Source organism: Sesamum indicum, linkage group LG13 (assembly GCF_000512975.1).
Source record: "Sesamum indicum cultivar Zhongzhi No. 13 linkage group LG13, S_indicum_v1.0, whole genome shotgun sequence".
In the NCBI taxonomy this organism is placed as follows: domain Eukaryota; kingdom Viridiplantae; phylum Streptophyta; class Magnoliopsida; order Lamiales; family Pedaliaceae; genus Sesamum; species Sesamum indicum.
In genome coordinates this window covers 4,930,088-4,950,984 of record NC_026157.1, presented here as the reverse complement: position 1 = coordinate 4,950,984, position 20,897 = coordinate 4,930,088, and the positions used below count along the sequence as shown (strand labels likewise).

General features: G+C 37.3%; 2 protein-coding genes across 2 annotated transcripts; one reads left to right on the top strand and one right to left on the bottom strand.

Moving 5' to 3' along the window:
* Positions 351-5,604, bottom strand: LOC105176487 (histone acetyltransferase KAT6A). Its single transcript, XM_011099303.2, has 6 exons — positions 5,325-5,604; positions 2,764-4,301; positions 1,828-2,022; positions 1,593-1,744; positions 812-1,341; positions 351-704 (listed from the first exon to the last, which is right to left on the bottom strand). Exons 2-6 carry the CDS (start codon positions 4,262-4,264, stop codon positions 386-388), a joined length of 2,697 nt encoding a protein of 898 aa, XP_011097605.1. The 5' UTR covers positions 4,265-4,301; positions 5,325-5,604; the 3' UTR covers positions 351-385.
* On the top strand, positions 10,725-20,139 carry LOC105176486 (protein CELLULOSE SYNTHASE INTERACTIVE 1-like). The gene is given in 8 exon segments (XM_011099302.2): positions 10,725-10,815; positions 11,573-11,646; positions 12,361-15,409; positions 15,589-16,823; positions 16,858-18,185; positions 18,613-19,067; positions 19,480-19,596; positions 19,689-20,139. Coding segments are annotated over 7 exon segments (6,357 nt in total). The 5' UTR covers positions 10,725-10,815; positions 11,573-11,629; the 3' UTR covers positions 19,845-20,139.

Here is a 20,897-nt window from a genome sequence, read left to right as displayed (position 1 = left end):
GAAACTTGAATCCCATAAACAATAGCCCTTTGTATGATTTTTTTCCTGAATTGCAACAATAATACCCTCACTCCTCAGGTCCACATTTTCAAGAGTAAAATGTGATAACACTACATAAGCTAAATAATATTTGGGGTAACAAATCAAGCTCCAAAGGCTTAATCCACTATCAAACTTTTTTGTATGATAGAACACCCAACTTCACAGTAATAATGTACCAAAAAATGTCCACTCAATTCAACCAAACCCTCAATGAACATTTCAACTTTTTTCCTCATTCCCATTGAGTATTGGTTATATATTTCATCATATATTCCATCATATGCAGGTGAACACATGCCAAAAACGAATACTAGCATGGGGATGCAATCAACAGACTGGAAATTTAAGTACCAATAGTAAGACATACAACCAAACACCAACCACAGTTCTCCAATCTGAAGTTAATGCAACTTTTAAAACACAGTCTCTCATCCATCAAAATATAAAAGGCTGTCGTCTGGGGCTGCGAAAATTGGGATACCCAATCCGGTCTAGCAATATAGAGTTTTAGTCCAAAAGTACAAAACTCAAAGGAGACGTACTCAAGACTTAATAATCTCAGCCTCACCCTAACGCAATCCATGAAATAACATGAATCCATCACTGAACCAGCACCAGCAGCACCTCTTAACTGGAACATCCTACATGCGACACCTGCAGACCTGCAAAGATGTAATTATAATATACTTCTTACCGTTAACTTTCACACTAACCAATCTATCAGAAATCGATGTAGAGCTCTGCCATAAGTACATAGCCTAATGCCTACTGATTCACATTCTTCCCCTGCGCCTTGAGCTTTGCAGCAACTTGTTCATCAGACAATGGCAAGTAGTAGATGCGCGGAGTGGCTTTGGTTTTCCGGAAGAGATCGTCCAGAGTGACGATTGGAGGGTCAACCTTCTCAGGAAGTGGGGGTGGCGGTGGCAGGTTAAGTCGTTCCCTTGCTGGGAGATGCTGTTCCCGAGGCAGAGGTTCCTTTGCTGGATGCGGGCGTTCCCTGGCGGGGGGTGGATTAGACAGTGAGGGGGGAGGAAGAGAAGGCGGTGGAAGCTGCTGCCTCGGCACTTGCTGCCTTGGAGAAGGTTGAGGTTGCATAGAGGGTTGAGGCTGGGCGGCAGGGAAAGAAGGAGCCGCATTACTTGAAGGAGTTGCTGGTGATGCAGGAGGAGCCTCAACTCGTGTTTTAACTTCTTGAGGGTCAACAAACTCTGCAACCAATAAACGCCCCCCATTTAGAGGCCACTGGAGATTGTATACCGCATTACGGGTTTCTACAGCTTCTTCAACAGACGAATACTGCACCAATGAGGCAATTTTTATTAAATTCCCTAAATAGCTAAGGAGTAAAGCCAGTTCAAAAATTGAAGTTATGCATATGTGAAGGCATATACGTGAATGTATACGTATAGAGAGTCGCAGAGATATATGTGATGCATTTTGCACCAGAGGAATGATCTTTATAGTTACAGACAGTAAGCCATAATATTTGATATGCGCATTCAGAAGAGAAGAGAGAGGGGAGTGTAGTAAGCAGGGACAAAGCTTACGGAGACATAGCAGTGGGTTTTGATATGATCCATCCAGAAACTGGTAACATTGCCCGTTTTCCCAAGAAGTTCTTGGACAGCTTTCAAAGTAAAAGGGCGCAAGAAACGATCAATTCTAAGAGAATTAGTGGGGGGCCTTGATGATGGCGGAACTGCATAAAGCAAACATATAACAAGGGTCAGAGATGAAATGATATTGCCGAGAAACAAGTGAATAAGGAAACCTGGAAGTTACCAAGACGCTCCTTGGGTGCTTCTACATTAATTGCAGGATCGTTTCCTGATAAGCGCTTTAAAGCAGGCTCAGCTAAACCTCTAGGTGTGATGGAAGCCGCTGCATCACCACTTTTTGGCTCAGAAGCCTTTAAGCCTTCTGTGTTCCACCTGCGCGCCTTCTTCACGGTGTCAGTATTGCCAACTGCTTCTTTATCTGCAACATTTAAGATCATAAACGCCAAATACTGAAGTAGTAACAGGAAAGAACAAAATTGGCAATAGCAACAAAAAACCAAAAGTGATAGATCAATTCTGCTTTAGCTTGGAGTTAAAATTTGACAAAAATTGAACAACCAGAGTTATAAAAGTTTTAATAGCTTTTGATTTGGAGTTAATGAATAGGTCAAAAACATACGTCAGGGAAGGGAAACCAGATTTAAATCAACCATCCTTTGATACCACAATCCAAATAGGTTTGTCGTGAACCAGCCTTATCTGGCAAATATTGTCCAAGGTGACCTCAAGCATGTCAAAATAACAATATAAACTTGTCTGGAAAATCATACACATCCCACCATAGTTATATTCCTGTCATTTTCCAGTAAATACAAAAATCTGATATATATTTTCAGAAGCCACAATAATTCATACTCTTCTCCCACACAAGAAGCAGCATAAATAGGAAATCATGCATCTCGTGCACCTCATCTTCCACATTCTCATATAGTTTCTCAGGCATTTCAAAAAGGGCCCAGTAGCACAAGGATGAAAACTGATTCAAATACAATGCAAGCAATATGCACAACCTCCCACCAATGTGCAAAACTCTATTACCAAAACAAAGGCAGAGTTGGAGATAGTTGAATCCTGTTAATGTAATTTTACTAAAGCAAATAATAACATTGCAAAATCCATTGGACAGAACAGGGAAAAAAAAAAGATGCATATCTCTTACCATTCAACTTCCTTTTTACTGATGTCAGTGCAGAAGCACTCTCATTTTCAGCATTAGTAACCTTTGTTCCAACTGGTATATCATGACCAACTACATCAACATGTTCCTCTTCTTTTGCAATAGCATCCCCAGGTCTCTCCAAGTTGTCACTGATTTTCTTAGAATCAGACTTGTACTCTTTACTCTCCAATATATCCTCCTCCATGGAATCATCACCAGAACTCCGGTCTAAACTTAGCTTCTCGGGAGGATCCAAATCTCCACTATCCATTTTCTTAAGACTATCAAAATTTCCTGTATTGCTGCCATCTGAAACTTCCATAGGAACCTTTTGGCCAGATTGCTCTTCAGCATCTTTTTCATCAATTGCATCTTCAACATCTTTTTTGTCAAGTGGATCATCAACATCTTTTTTGTCAAGTGGAACATCAACATCTTTCTTGATAAGTGGGTCGTCAACATTTTTATGGTCAAGGGGATCGTCAGCATCTTTTTTGACAAGTTGGTCTTCAAGATTTTTTGGGTCGAGTGTATCTTTTTTGTCTAGTGGCTCTTCAACATCCATCGGATGTGATTCACCACCATCAGGGACAGTAGTGCTGGCTGACGGCTGCACCATCTCATGCTTAACATCCAGTTCTAATTGGACATTATCAGTAATTACATCTACTTTTAGTTCATTTTTTTCAATAATGGAGACAGATTCAGTAGAAACAGAATCAGATGTTACTTGAAACCCTAAATTAGGGTCAACCTCAGGTACCTGATACTTCAATGTCTGGACACTGGAATCTGGTTGAAGACACTTGGCATCGTCATTTTCCATCTGAACTGTGGTATCACCCTGAGTTTCAGTGCTATGAAAGTTTGGCCCACTAGAAGGTGCCACAGGAGTGCTGCTCTCATTGACCTGAGGCAATTGAGTATGGGGATCAGACGGTTCAATCTTAGCATCCTCCTGCGGTTGTGGCAATCCATCTTTGTCAATAACTGCAGCATCTCCATCCTCATTTGTTCCTTCACTGTGTAAATTTGATCCACTCAAAGCTGTCACAGACTCAACTGTCTCAGTGATAGTGACGGTAGTTTCCACTGTGGCAATTTGAGCAACCTTTTCCTCTTCCAGCCCAGCAGCCTTGATTCCCTGTTCTAAGTCTGACTCCACGACTTTGCATTCAAACAATGACCCTCTGTGATCATCAATCTCATGCTCAGGCTTTGCGTCTACCTTTTCAACCATGCCAATCCCTGTATCCATAGAGTTCTTAGCATTTTCAGAAACAACAGATTCTGCTGTTCCCTGTTTAGATGGAGTGGAATCATTATCTGCATTCTCTGCAACAGCTTCCCGTTCATTGCGAACTGCTTCATCAAGACGCTTCACTAGATCTTCTTTCAGCCCCTTAGTAGTCAATTTACGTTTCTTAAGTTCTTCCTTTAACTCAGTCACCTTCCACTGATCAAGTGATCGATTGCCAAGGGTAACATACGGTGATGACATCTTGTATGCCACCAAATTACCTTTCACAAAGTATTTCCTGATAGATTTAGAATCATTAACATGTCATTTGGAGAAGCAACATGCCGAAGCAATTATGTGCTCAGAACATGACATCAAAGTAAAGCAACAAAACAGAGAAGACACCAATAAGCAAAACTGCATCCACCATTCTCCAGTGTAAAGCTACAAATAACATGACAGTGGTTTTACCTTTATCCATTTGCATCTGGACAACATAGCCAAGGGGGGAAAAAAGGAATTATAAACAATTTCTCAATCTCAGAAAGGAACATCTTATGAACTAGGGTGCATTGCATGCTTGATGAGTATGCTAAATTCTGCCAAATGTACATCTGAGAATATATAATTATTATTTTTTATTTAACAATAATGTTTTGAAAACCTTTTATTGTTTATATAGTTGATAGAGAGACATAGTTTTAGGCGTCAGAAAAGAGAACAAAGAAAATGCAATGTGGAAGAAACAAATGTGTTGAGTAATACAGTAAAGTGGGAGTAATGGGACAAAAACTAGCTTGCTTGACCAAGAGAAGAATCAGTTGATGTAACGGACTCTTGAACAATAGAGAATGCAGAAGTTGTAGAAGACAAATGTAGGCATGTGCCGCATGTCATGATTTTCATCATTTCAATTCCCAATTACACTCCTGCTCACATTTCAGAGATAAAGAAAAAGAAAAGTCACATGGAAATCTTGAGGAACGCTACAAATAAGACAACTCCCAACACTAGTAGCATTATAGCCAACAATAACATATATCCTCTACTTGCATCTGCAATTTTACGTTTAAAGCTCTCCAGTCAAAATTATTCCAACCCAGATAGCAACCCTGAGAGAGGGGGAAAAATCAGCTCGCCACTTAACCAAAACACAAACATCAAAATTTCACCACACCCATACCTACAAGACATGTCAAATAATTCTATCTCCTAGGATACGGCGGAAACCACAAAAACGAAAACCCAAAAAAATAAAACAAAAAAAGGCACAGAAACAGCAACAAATGCACAAGCGCAAATTTAAGCCGAGAATACTCACAGTGGCGTTATAGGTTTTGCAGCACCGGAGCGGATGATTAAAGAATCCCACACTTTACGAGGAATTAAGGTGTGGACATACAAAACCCTAGTTCCATCACAACACAAAAACAATTATCAGAGAAAAACACAGAAATGAGAGGAAAAAAACGACTTAGAAAATTCACAAAAAATATATATATTAAATCGAGAAAATTTTTATTCAAGAAAATGGCAATCGAAAGAAAGAGCAACAGAAGCTAGGGCACGAAATAATAGGGTTGGTATGAAATGGGAGAAATGGAGGGGTCAGGGGCAGTACACGAGATATGAAGGGACAAAACATGAAAATACTGAATTACCCCTATTTCCCTATTTATAGCTCTTGATCTTATTGGACCTCTTTTGCCCTTTAGGGCCCATTGTTGCTTTCACATAATTTTTGGGCCCAGGCCCCAACAACACCTGCTTTCTGTTTTTCTTATATTGTATTTTGTTAATTTGATAAGATTTAGAAACTCTTGGAATATTAAACATATGTAATATTAAAAAATAAAAGAGGAATGATATCAGTATTTTAAGAGTAAATTACAACTAACTATCATGAGTTTTTACATAATTATAAGTATCTTTTATTGTTTAAAAAATTATAAATTTTTCTTAATTTTAATGAGCTAAAATACATAAAACCCCCCATGTGTTTTAAAAAATCTGCTAAAAACTTCCTTTTGTTTTAAAGATAGGCAAAAATTCCTTTTTATTTTATTAAACGTAGTTCAATCGTCCATCTCCTCTAAATCTAACTAACGGTGTTAGTCTTTTTATAAAATGATCATTATACCCTTACTTAATATAATATTATTTTTTATTTTAATAACTATTGAATGTTCTAATAATCGTCAAATCTAATTAATTAATTTTTCAATTGTTGGATTTTTAAAAAAATAAAAGATTTGGATTTTAATAAATAATTTAGTTATATTATATATAACTAATTAAAAATTATAATACAAAAAGAGGGTGACAATGATGGCATCGTCGTCGCCCTTCTATGTGAGGCCGGAGGCCGTTGCCGTCGCCCCTAATTTTTTAAATTAGTTTAATTATATTTATTTTGATTAATTAAGAGTAGTTTTAGATAATTTAAATAACTAAATATATATTTAAATTAATTAAGAATAATTATAATAATTATTATACTTAAGTTAATTTAAATATATAGTTAATTAAGAATAATTTTATATAATTATAATAATTATTGTATTTAAATTAATTTATGACATATAATTATTATAATTGCTTAATATTTATATTCATGTACATATCTAAATTTGATTTGCTCAACGCTATTTTAATATTAAGGATTAAAGGCATTTTCCTCCTCTAATTTTAGTCATTTTCCATTTTAGTCCTTTAACTTATTAAGATTTAAAAAAAATTCTTTAATTTTTTAATATGCTCCACTTCAAGACATTTATAGCCAAATTTCATCAAAAGTTGCCAGAAAATATGTGGCAATTACATGACTTAATAAAAATAAAATAAAATGTGATATAGCATTATGACGTGAATTTTTAGAGAAAAAATTGCATAAATATATTTCAAGAGTTGGTGGTCGTCGTCATTAAGACGACGGTTGGCTCTCGCTGCCATAAATATATGTGTAATATATTACAACTATACATGTAATGTACGTAAACATATATATATTATTTATACATACATGAGAAGAGAGAAAAAATATATATTATTTTTTATTTTCTTGAAAATCAAGTAAACATGTTTTATTTTTTTTAAAACTTTAAATAATAGAAATTTTATTTTTTATTCAAATACATATAATAATAAATATTATTTGTATTAAATAATAAAGTAAAATAATTTAATTTAAAAAAATATAAAATATTGAAAAGCATTAAAATTTTATTCTAAAAACAAAATAATAATAATAATAATAATTTTAGTAAATAATATAATTTAATGCGACATTACAATTTATTTTTTTAAACTAAAGCCACGTAATTGCCACATCATACACGATTAGCCAATAAATTCACTTTTCCCAAATTAAAATGCCATGTCATATACATGTGGCATTTTCCGGCAGTTGGTGTCCTAAAATCGAACAAATTAAAAGGTTGTAGGATCCTTTTCAAACTCTAGAAAGATAAAAGACTAAAACGAAAATCGACTAGAGGATTAAAAATTACTTTAATCCTAATATTAAACTAGAATTTTCTCACAACATATCAGTGTTGTCCCAATGGTTGGCTGCACCTACTAATACTGCAGGATTTCTTATGGTCAATTCTGTTAGAATTGTATTTCTGGGGAAATTGCAACGGTGTTAGCCATTATGTGCTGTATTTGTGGTGAGGTGGGAGCATGTATTTCTGAAATCTTGCTCTTACAATGTTTGGTTTGTTGAATGAAAGTTTAGTTCATTATATATATATAAATTACATTTTGTTATTTTATACTTTGTCATTGAAATATTATTTTTGTGTTAATTTATCATCTCAATTTTTGCGAAATTTCACTTTATCATATATAAGCATTTTTTTGTTGATTTTTCTACAGAAAAAACATCACATGTTGTGCCTATGTAATCATATAACTCTTAAATATCACATGTAACTATACGTTATGTGTTTCTTGATAAAAGGCTTGGTTGAAAAATAATTATAAATGATAAAAAGCAAAATTTTAGAAAGTCGAACTGATAAATTAACATAAAAAAAAAAATTGATAATTCATCCACCTCACCCGATTTATTTTTCATAATTTTTAATTTTTTTAAGAAATATTAAGAGCAAAGTTGATAATTATAGACCTCCATTCAAAAATATATATTAAATATTAATGAAGTATTTTTAAAATTTTAAAATAATTAAAAAATATTCGTAATTATGATATATCTCATGAAAGTTAAACCTAATTTTTTTAACAAAAAAAAAAATTATAGAAATGGCATATTTGGATATGATTTGCATGTGTTTTGTGATGATTTGACACCTTAACAGCATGTGGGCAATTTGGCTATCATTAGACATTACTTATAATTGAGCCAAAAAGGAACATGGCTTGTTTTGAGACTTTTTACAGAGAGAGAGAGAGAGATGGCTTGCGGTCAGCTGATATGCGGAGCCGCCGGCTAAGTTTTCATGAAATTACATAAAAAGGAAAATATTAAATATCAATCCAAGACTCAATTTGATCAAATACAACAATGACATGCTACCCATAATTCTATACTTGTATTTTTCATGTGACTACTTTTCATTTGCCTTGTAAATTATTTGGATCCTATCAAATCAAATTTAAATTTGAATTATTAGATAAAATAACTCATCATGCAATAAAAATAAAAAAATGGGGCCAAATTTAATTAGACTAAATATATCGACATCAAGTACCATTCGTTTCGAAAAGTAACTACCAGAGGAGAAATTGAACTCAACTACTGCAACACTGAAGAGCAACTGACAAATATGTTTACTAAAGCACTACCACGTAACAAATTTGAAAAACTACACACAAAGATTGGAGACTCCCATAAATGCAGTAAGGAAGAGTATTACACTGAATGTGTTTTTTAGTAATATCTTAGATACTTAAACAAATAAAAAAATATCGTAGCTAGCTAATTTTGAGAAATCTTTTAGAAAGTCCATGGCTTGTTAAGTAAGCCATTAATTACAACCACAAATGTATGATCAAGAATTTTCCACCAAGTAGTATAAATAAGCTTTGCTGGAAGATGAAGTTTGTACAGAAACATTATGCAATATAAACTACAAGAGTCACTTTAAGTAAATAACATTTTTACTGCCAAATTGATTAGTTTCTTTTACGTTTGAGGATCACCTTTTTATTTTTTTCCCTGGTCACCATTCTGTTTTTCCACCAAATTCAGGATTAAAAGTGTCATATTTAATAAATTAAAGGACTAAAGATGTATTTTGCAAATACATGTAGGATTTAATTTGATCACCAGATAGTTACAAGATTAAATGTATCAAAATTATAAAACTTATAGAATCAAATATATATTTTCAAAAGATAAAAAACCAAAAGTGCAACACATCGATACTTACATGATGAAAAATAAAATTTTGTCGACTTTAACAGTATCATTTTTAAAATTGCAACCGAACAAGTTGTCTGTGTGTTTGTGTTTTCGTTTTCAATTTTAAGTTTTCAGTGAAAAACATATTTTAATTTAATATAAATTTTAATGTGAAATAACAATATATTTAGATCAGTTAATGAAATTATATTTTATATTAAATTATAATATCAAATTAATATATTTTTAATAAAATATGTATAAATAAATATATTTTTATTTTAATTACTGTTTTAAAAATTGAAAATCGAAAATGAATATACAAACCAGGGAAAATGGGCAGTTAAAAAGCAAAAACGAGTGGAGCCGAAGCCGAGGCCAGAGAACCAAAGTAGCCGCCGCCAAATCTGTCGGTGTTCCATACCAACATCCAGTCATCCACTGCTAGCAATGGCTAAGCTTTTTCACTCTCTCTCTCTCACAGACACACACACACATTCAAGCACAGTTATACACGCACACTCTCTCTCTGTCTCTCTCACATACTCACCACAGAGTGATATACACACTATGACATACACGTTATACTCTCTGTCACAAAGGTGAAAAGGCGTAGTATTATCTTCCTCGCTTGTGAACTACGAAACCGTTCAAGAGGGGAGGGGGAGACAGGCAACACATTCACATCCATTAAGACATCAGCATTCATGCTGAAGGAGGATAGTTCGACGTCTTCTTCCAGAATCTAAGAAAAGGTTTCCTCAATTTCTCATTTCTGCTGGATCTTACATCACAAGCTTCATTAAGACATCACCATTCATAGCTTCATGTGGAAACGTGATGCCTGTCAGTGTAGTTTAGTTGAATGGGCTGCGTGCATTTTCTCCATTAGGGTGTTAACTTTTTCAACTGGGAACACCTTGATCTAGTTGTTTATAGGAAGAAATTTGGTGAGAGGGCTGGCTTCTCTTGTGCATTGATTTTGGTTTTTGATTGTTTGAATCGAATGAAGAGAACAATATCTTGTTCAGTATTGTCTCGTTTTTGCTTGAAAAGCTCGTAATTGCTCGCCCACTTAATGAACATCTATCACTTTTAAACTCGCATTCATTTGATTCTCCAATATGGTTCTGCAGAATTTGCTCAATTTTTGATTTCTTGATTCTTGACATTTCTGTTAGTTGGGTTTTGGTGAGTGCTTTTATGTTGAGAATTTGGATTTTTTCAGTTTAAGATTTTATCCACTGGCATGGTTCAGTTTATTGGACTTGGTTTATAGTGTGGTTGACTTGGAAGTTCAACAGGACTCTGCTGTTAACTTCCACCTGTGTGTTGGGTGAGTCAGATCTGAAGTGGAGATCTTGGGATTACAGCGAAGCTGGCGGCAACATTGGCTTGGAGGGTGGCTGCTCCAAGTGGCAGCACCCTTCCTCACAATGAGTTTGTAAGATTTCTACAGTATCAGTAGCTTGATTCTTGGAATATATAAACTCTCATGACATGAATTCAAGGCTTGGAATAAATTGTTCATTATTTTGTATGTTATGGTTGGTTCGTATGCTTTGAGTGTAACATCCACTCACAAGTTTTCCTTGGTTTGGTTAAGTTATTGCTAGTTTTTTGTAAATAAGCAGAATGCAACTGCTCAAAATTGTAGAGACACCTTGATTGAAGCTATTGTACTTGCGAAGAGTGACATTTTTAGCTTTTCCATTTTAGTTCAGACTGAAGAATTTGGATTTCTTCTGTGTTTGTTTCAGAGATAAATTGATCACGTTAAAGCAAGATATCTTTTCACACATTTTCCTGAAGCTTTTTCTTGAAATCTTTGGAAACAGAGATCACTAGTTTCTCATCTCTCTCTCTCTCTCTCTCCCTCTCTTAAAGGAAAGAGAAGAAAATTGAGAACCTAGATTGCTATTTCTCTTACTTGTTTAATACCCTCCACTTGTGTTCTAAGGGTTAGCTCAACTGTCTTTTCTCCATAAAGATCATAAGATCCTGAGTAGTTGTGAGCTATTCATAAATTTGTCTCATTTTACCATTTAGATTATTGCTTTTCTTGATAATCTTTGATTTTCTTTGGTAGATTCGTTAGCAACCAATCACCTTATGTTATAACTCCCTGAATATGTTTCTTATGTGCTTATCGTCATTGTGAATTCTGTCTCACTAAAGTTTATGCAATTCTTCTACTGTAGGAGAGAAGTGGGAAAGCTAGATTGCATGACCCAGAGCCTCCAACTCCACGTGCCCTCATGAAACTAAATTCAAGGTTGGTTGTTCAATTCTTAGCATTTATTACATTATTCAGAAATATTAGTTTCTACAACTGATGTAGTGAGCTGATCAACTTCAGCAGTTGAGTATTAAATATATGCTGTAAATTTATGTGTACTTTTGGACTGAAATGATTTTGTGGAACGCTGGTTCAAGCTCCAACATTTGGGAAACTTTAAAAAAGGAATGAAATGGAAGACTTATGCTAATCAATCTTTTCATAGACATTCAACTTGTAGATATTAACTTTGATATTCATGTTTCAGTCCTATCTACATTAGACATTAAAGAGAACTGATGACATTTTGCTCTATTCTTCTTTGAAGGATCAATCACGAGCCTCAGTAATATTTTATTCATGAACTGAGAACTTGAGTCGAATTTGGAAACTATCTTTTTTCATTATCTGAGATTATCATGGTTAATTAATTTTGGCAAAAACTAAAAACATTCTCGGCACTGTAAGCACTAAAGACACGCACAGCTTTTTCTTGTTGAGTTCAACTTTAAATATTCTCGGCACTGTATGCAATATAAATGATGTTTTTCTTTTAACCCTAGGCAAATATTTTTCCGATTAGCTACTTTAAATATTCTCAGCTCTGACCTTGCTTTATGCATTTTTGTTTACTTATCTGTCTGATATCATCTCACAAGGTTATGTTGGGTTCATGTGGATGACACTCATAGTTCCTCTTTATACCTGCAGAGATAGGTTTAGCATGGAGGACACTGATGGGACATTAGCAAGTGTTGCCCAATGCATTGAGCAATTGCGGCAAAGTTCCTCATCATCGCAAGAAAAAGAGAGTTCCTTGTGCCAATTACTTGAGCTAATTAATACACGGGACAATGCTTTTGGTGCTGTTGGGTCACATTCGCAAGCAGTCCCAGTACTCGTGTCTCTTCTTCGGTCTGGCTCACTTGTGATAAAGATACAGGCTGCTATTGTTTTAGGTTGTCTATGCAAAGAGAACGAATTGCGGGTCAAAGTATTACTGGGAGGTTGCATTCCTCCACTGCTTGCTCTTCTTAAATCAGACTCAGCTGAAGGCCAAATTGCAGCAGCAAAAACCATATATGCTGTTTCTCAAGGTGGTGCTAAGGATCATGTTGGATCAAAAATATTTTCAACAGAAGGAGTTGTCCCTGTATTGTGGGAATTACTGGAGAAGGGACTTAAGGCTGGAAATGTGGTCGATGACTTACTTACCGGAGCTCTGCGGAATCTTTCTAGCAGCACTGAGGGGTTTTGGTCCGTGACAATTAAAGCTGGAGGAGTAGATACACTCATCAAATTGCTTACAGCAGGCCCATCAAATACTCAAGCAAATGTATGCTTTCTTCTCTCATGCATGATGACGGAGGATGCATCTGTTTGTTCTAAAGTCTTGGCTGCAGAGGCCACTAAACTGCTCCTTACGCTACTTGGACCTGGCAATGAAGCTTCTCTAAGAGCAGAAGCTGCAGGTGCTCTTAAATCTCTTTCAGCGCAGTGCAAAGAAGCCAGAAGGGAGATTGCAAATGCCAATGGTATACCAACTCTGATTAATGCAACAATAGCTCCTTCTAAAGAATTCATGCAGGGTGAGTTTGCCCAAGCTTTGCAAGAGAATGCTATGTGTGCTCTTGCAAACATATCTGGTGGCCTGTCATTTGTCATCTCAAGTCTTGGTCTAAGCCTTGAGTCATGTACCTCTCCTGCACAAGTAGCAGACACATTAGGAGCATTGGCTTCTGCCCTGATGATATATGACAGCAAAGCAGAAAATGCTAAACCATCAGATCCCGTCGAGGTTGAGAAAACATTGATACGGCAGTTCAAACCTCGGTTACCCTTTTTGGTGCAGGAGCGTACAATAGAAGCCCTTGCCAGTTTGTATGGGAACACAGTACTGGCATCCAAACTTGTGAATTCTGATGCAAAAAGACTGCTTATTGGTTTGATTACAATGGCAACCAATGAAATCCAGGAAGAGCTGATAAGATCCCTTCTTATTCTCTGCAACAATGAAGGTAGTTTGTGGCAAGCCCTTCAAGGCCGTGAAGGGATTCAGCTTTTGATATCTCTTCTTGGTCTTTCATCGGAGCAGCAGCAAGAGTGTGCTGTTGCGTTACTTGGCCTTCTATCCCATGAAAATGATGAAAGTAAATGGGCCATCACTGCTGCTGGTGGCATTCCCCCACTTGTTCAAATTCTGGAGACAGGGTCTTCAAAAGCTAAAGAAGACTCTGCAACAATCCTTGGAAACCTCTGTAATCATAGTGAGGATATACGTGCCTGTGTTGAAAGTGCTGATGCTGTTCCAGCTTTACTTTGGCTACTAAAAAATGGAAGTCCCAATGGAAAGGAGATTGCTACTAAGACCTTAAATCATTTGATTCATAAGTCAGATACAGCAACAATTAGCCAACTCACTGCATTATTAATTGGTGATCTGCCTGAATCTAAGGTTTATGTCTTAGATGCATTAAAAAGTTTGCTCTCTGTGGCCCCACTGAATGATATCATGTGTGAAGGTAGTGCAGCAAATGATGCCATTGAGACTATGATAAAAATCTTACACTCTACAAAGGAAGAGACTCAAGCAAAGTCTGCTCTAGCTTTGGCTGGAATTTTTGATCTCAGGAAGGACTTGCGCGAAACACACATTGCTGTTAAGACCCTTTTGTCTGTTGTCAAACTTTTAAATGTGGAATCTCAAGACATCTTAGTGGGAGCTTCCCATTGCGTTGCTGCAATATTTCTCTCTATTAAAGAGAACCGTGATGTGGCTGCTGTTGCTAGGGATGCTTTGGCGTTGTTGGTGGTGCTTGCTAACTCTCCAGCATTGCAAGTTGCAGAGCAAGCAGTATGTGCTTTGTCAAATATCCTTTTAGATAGTAAAGCTTTAGAAACAGCTATATTGGAAGAAATTATTTTGCCTGCCACTAGAGTGCTGCAAGAAGGCACAAATATCGGAAAGATCAATGCATCAGCTGCAATTGCCCGGCTTCTCCATTCTCGTCAGATTGATTCTGCTTTAACTGACACTGTAAATCGTACTGGAACTGTGCTTGCTCTCGTTTCTTTTCTGGAAGCTGCTGACAGCCGATCTATTGCCAGATCAGAGGCTCTAGATACACTTGCTTTCCTCTCAAGGCCTATCGGAGATATAGGACACATAAAACCAGCTTGTGCAGTTCTTGCAGACTACCCTGCTGGCATTATCCCAATAGTTTCATGTATTGCTGATGCCACACCACTGTTGCAGGATAAAGCTATAGAAATACTATCTCGGCTCTGCCAGGCTCAGCCCCTAGTTCTTGGGAGCACAATTGCCTGTGCCACTGGATGCGTTTCATCCATTGCTAGAAGGCTAATTAGTTCCACTAATGCAAGGGTTAAAATTGGAGGAGCTGCACTTCTTGTTTGCAGTGCAAAAGTGAATCATCAAGGAGTAGTTGAAGATTTAAATGGATCTAATTTGTTTGCTTCACTCATCCATTCTCTTGTTGGAATGCTAACTTCTGCAGAGATTTCTGAAGTTGGCGATCATGGCAGCAAAGATATCATAAGTGTCTCCAGGATAACTGCTGAAACAAGTAGTAATGACTCTGAGAGGAGTACATCAGTCATTTACGGTGTCAATATAGCTGCATGGCTTCTTTCTGAACTTGCTAGGTGTGATGACAAAAGTAAGCTTGAGATAATGGAGGCTGGTGGAATTGAAGTTCTTGCTGAGAAAATATCTCAATCTTTCGTGCAGTATACACAGGTAATCAGTGTGTTACATTATTTGCTCTGACTGCATTACTCCTTCATGATCCATATTGCATATAACTATCAAGCAATAGGTATTGTGAAATAGTCACTGATGATGCTATCATTCTAGTCTAAATGCTGATTCCAAATTTGCTTGGATATAATTTAATCAGTTTTATTGCAAATTTGCAGTCTGATTATAGAGAGGATGGCAGTATATGGATTTGTGCCTTGTTATTAGCAGTCTTGTTTCAAGATAGAGATATAATTCGCGCACATGCTACTATGAATACAATTCCTGTACTAGCTAATTTGTTGAGGTCAGAGGAGGCAGCAAACAGATACTTTGCTGCTCAAGCTGTGGCCAGTCTGGTCTGCAATGGTAGCAGGGGAACTCTTTTGTCTGTTGCAAATTCAGGGGCAGCAGCAGGACTCATTTCTTTACTTGGTTGTGCTGATGCTGATATATATGACCTTCTAGAATTGTCAGTGGAGTTTGGTTTGGTTCGTTATCCTGACCAAGTTGCTCTTGAGAAATTGTTCAGGGTTGATGATATCAGGGCTGGCGCAACTTCTAGGAAAGCCATACCAGCCCTTGTTGATTTGCTTAAACCTATTCCAGGTCGACCTGGGGCACCTTTTCTTGCTCTTGGACTTCTAATTCAGCTTGCTAAAGATTCTCCTCCTAATCAGACTGTGATGGTAGAGTCAGGGGCGTTGGAGGGCTTGACAAGATATCTTTCTCTCAGCCCACAAGATGCGTATGAGGAAGCTGCTACAGACTTACTAGGCATTCTGTTTAGCACAGCTGAGATAAGGAGACATGAATCTGCATTTGGTGCTGTCAGTCAACTTATAGCAGTTCTACGGTTAGGTGGACGAGCAGCAAGATATAGTGCTGCTAAAGCTTTGGAGAACTTATTTTCTGCTGACCATGTAAGGAATGCAGAGTCTTCCAGGCAAGCTGTTCAACCTTTGGTTGAAATACTGAATACAGGGTCAGAGAAGGAGCAACATGCTGCTATTGCTGCTCTGGTTAGACTGCTGAGGGAAAACCCATCGAAAGCCCTTGCAGTCACTGATTTTGAGATGAATGCTGTTGATGTGCTATGCAGGATTCTTTCATCAAACTACTCAATGGAACTGAAGGGGGACGCTGCTGAGCTGTGCTGTGTTCTCTTCAGCAACACAAGGATAAGATCTACTCCAGCAGCTGCCCGCTGTGTTGAGCCTTTGGTTTCTCTGCTTGTTACTGAGTACAGTCCAGCTCATCATTCTGTTGTCCGTGCATTAGATGAACTTTTAGATGATGAACAGCTGGCGGAACTTGTTGCCGCACATGGTGCAGTTATCCCACTTTTAGGCCTTCTCCACGGTGAGAATTATCTGCTCCATGAGGCTATATCTAGGGCTCTTTCTTCTCTATGGTCGGAATTATTTGCTCCAAGAAGCTATATCGAGAGCTCTCGTTAAGTTGGGTAAAGACAGGCCTGCATGTAAGATGGAAATGGTGAAAGCTGGAGTAGTTGAGAGCGTGCTTGATATACTTCATGAAGCACCAGATTTCCTATGTGCTGCATTTGCCGAATTGCTCAGAATACTTACAAATAATGCAACCATTTCAAAAGGTCCATCAGCAGCAAAAGTGGTTGAGCCTCTCTTCCTGTTGCTGACAAGATTAGAGTTTGGACCTGATGGACAACATAGTGCATTGCAGGTTCTTGTGAATATTCTAGAACATCCACAGTGTCGTGCTGATTATACCCTCACACCTCGACAAGCTATAGAACCTCTCCTACCTTTACTTGACTCTCCTGCTTCAGCTGTGCAGCAGTTGGCAGCTGAGCTAGTGTCCCACCTGCTTCTGGAGGAGCATCTTCAAAGAGACCCACTAACACAGCAGGTGATTGGTCCGTTAGTACGCATTCTTGGTTCTGGCATTCTGATTTTGCAACAGAGAGCCTTGAGGGCTCTTGTTAGGGTTGCAGCAATATGGCCAAATGAAATTGCGAAAGAGGGTGGTGTGAGCGAGCTGTCCAAAGTCATACTTCAAGCTGATCCATTGGTCCCAAATGCCTTGTGGGAGTCTGCTGCTTCTATATTATCCATCATTTTGCAGTTTAGTTCTGAGTTCTATCTGGAAGTACCCGTAGCAGTGTTGGTGAGGCTGCTTCGTTCTGGCTCAGAGAGCACAGTTACTGGTGCACTGAATGCCCTTCTAGTGTTGGAGAGCGATGACCCAGCCACTGCTGAAGCAATGGCTGAAAGTGGGGCAATTGAGGCACTTCTAGGTATTCTTAGAAATCATCAGTGTGAGGAAACGGCTGCCAGACTTCTTGAGGTGTTGTTGAACAATGTGAAGATCAGGGAATCTAAAGTTACCAAATCTGCAATTTTACCATTGTCCCAATATCTTTTGGATCCCCAAACCCAAGGCCAGCAGGCTAGGTTACTGGCAACTCTTGCTCTTGGTGATCTATTCCAGAACGAGGTTCTTGCTCGAACAGCTGATGCTGTTTCAGCATGCCGAGCATTAGTGAATCTGCTTGAGGATCAACCTACTGAAGAAATGAAAGTAGTAGCTATATGCACGCTACAGAACCTTATTATGTACAGCAGATCAAACAAAAGGGCCTTTGCCGAAGCTGGTGGTGTTCAGGTTTTGCTTGATCTGATTGGTTCCAGTGACCCGGAAACATCAGTACAGGCAGCTATGTTTGTCAAACTTCTTTTCTCTAATAATACTATACAAGAATATGCTTCAAGTGAAACTGTCAGAGCTATAACAGGTAAACCTCCTCATCTCTTAGTCCTGCCGAGGTTGCTTGAGTTGTGTTGATAAAAATGTCCAAATTAGCTTGGCCTGTCTCTTGCAACTTGTCTCGTAGCATGGATGACGCTAAAGCGGTTCAAATGTGTTCTCTATGCTATTCTGCTCATATTCTAAATACATGCGGAAAAGATGCTTTTTCAAGATAAAAACTAAAATGTCTTCCTGGCAATGATAAAAATATTCTTGATGGTTATATCTAAGTTAGTTGTTTATCGCATATCTCCAATCTTGGAAATATTTAGTGGAAACTCATCACTTCACTGAAGTCAAGTTAAAATTACACATGCTGTGTGTGACCATTCAATATTTAATTACAGCTAGATGTTTTTCTTCTTCATAATTGACTGATCTTTATTTATTCAATAACTCTGCTTCCCTTGTAGCTGCAATCGAGAAACACTTGTGGGCCAGTGGCACTGTAAATGAGGAGTATTTGAAGGCTCTCAATGCACTATTCAGCAACTTCCCCCGTCTAAGAGGAACTGAACCTGCAACACTAAGCATCCCTCACCTTGTCACTTCCCTTAAGACAGGATCGGAGGCCACTCAAGAAGCTGTCTTGGACTCACTACTTCTTCTCAGGCAGGCTTGGTCAGCATGTCCAGCTGAAGTTTCTCGAGCACAATCTGTAGCTGCTGCAGATGCGATACCTCTATTACAATACTTGATCCAATCAGGACCTCCTAGGTTCCAGGAGAAAGCAGAATTCTTGCTGCAGTGTTTGCCGGGAACACTCATGGTGATAATCAAACGAGGAAACAACATGAGGCAGTCGGTCGGGAACCCAAGCGTGTACTGCAAGCTAACCCTCGGAAATGCTCCCCCACGGCAAACCAAGGTTAGAAATCATACCCAACTGGTTCTTTTCTGTTTACCAGATTCTGACCTTTATCTTCTATATATATGGTTTTGCTAATCTATATAAATCTTTTGCATTTGCACGTTAATCACCATCCGTGCTTGTGGATCTCATTTCAATTTTTGTATAAGCCCCTATAATCGAGGTCCAGGAGCCCCAAAAATGTCAGGAAAAGGAAAAGGTCGCACAAAAACCACAGGCATTCTTAGGACATACGGACTCCATTTCTAGAACTAACCTTCTCGCTTTTGACATTGTATGGAGTGTTTAATGTAGAATTGGTCATATTCGTGCAACATTCACTTGCTAAACTGCTTAAGTAGGATGGATATTCCATATGCACTTTAAGACTAAACAATCTTAATCTGTGAAACATGTACTTTGTTGTCAGGTTGTATCGACTGGTCCAAACCCAGAGTGGGGCGAGAGCTTCGCTTGGTCCTTTGAAAGTCCTCCCAAGGGCCAGAAGCTTCACATTTCATGCAAGAACAAGAGCAAGATGGGGAAGGTACTTGTATCGAATATTCATGTGTATATGCATGTAATCTATTCACTTTTTGAGTTACCTATTCTAAATCACTTTTCTCATCATAACGGCAGAGCTCGTTCGGGAAGGTGACGATCCAAATCGATCGTGTAGTGATGTTAGGTGCAGTTGCTGGGGAGTACACCCTACTGCCTGAAAGCAAAAGTGGACCTTCAAGGAATTTGGAAATAGAATTCCAGTGGTCTAATAGAGTAGCAGATCCCTGCTAAGCTTTCTGCAAAATTACTGATTCTTCTTCTGTAATATTTATTTTTTGGTGTATATAGTTTTGGTGGCATTCCTTTAGTACTGAAGCTGCCATTTCTTGATGTATTCTTTGTAATATGAGGGTAATTTTTCTTTTCTTTTCTTTTTTTTTTTAAATTTTTTGAATTTCTTGGAAGCAGAATTGGGCTGAGGATTATCAGATTCTTTTGTAATTGCTTGTAACCACATCCGTTTGATTGAAAAATTGGGAGAAAGAATAATGGTTCATGATTCTTGACATATATTGTTGGTTGAGGTTATGGTGATTACTAGTTATAGTGATAGCAAGAACGTGTTTCTAACTTCATTTTTATATTCATTTTAATTAATTTATCAATATTTAATTAAACTTCATTTTCTGTTAATTCCTCATTTATATTTTACTTTCTTTTTTATATATGCAATTATTGTTTTATAATAATTCCCTGCCCACTCTCTGCATCATTTAATTGGTTAATACTTTTTTATTATTTGAAAAATTACAAATATTTTTAAAAATTAACAACGTCTAACAAACACCCCTATAATAGGCTGTCGCGGAGAGAATTTATTAAACGATCATTAATTTTAAGAGAATATTTAAATTTTTTTAAATAATAAAAATATATTTATAATAATGACAAATTAAACAGGTCTACAAAAGTATTTATATTTAAGGAACTTAATTTTACCAACATTAATCAATGAATGTGGACTCTCTTGAACCAAACTTTTAATTAATAGTATAGTTTCTAAAAAAGGAAAATAAAAAGGTTGTCCGAATGCAAACGCGTTTTCAAATTCCAAGGCATTATTATTAGCCCAAAGCGAAAAACAACTCACATGGTCTCAATTCTAACAACTGCCAAACACGGCCTTTCACTCTCCCCTATCCTTAACACCGTTGGATCCAGAATCACCGACCTTGATTGGAACACGTGTCCTGGTGGTTGGCGGTGAAACGTGGCTGCTACTCCCTCTATTATTGGTTGTCTCTTTTGTTTATGCATAGCACTATTCTATTGTCACCAACTTTT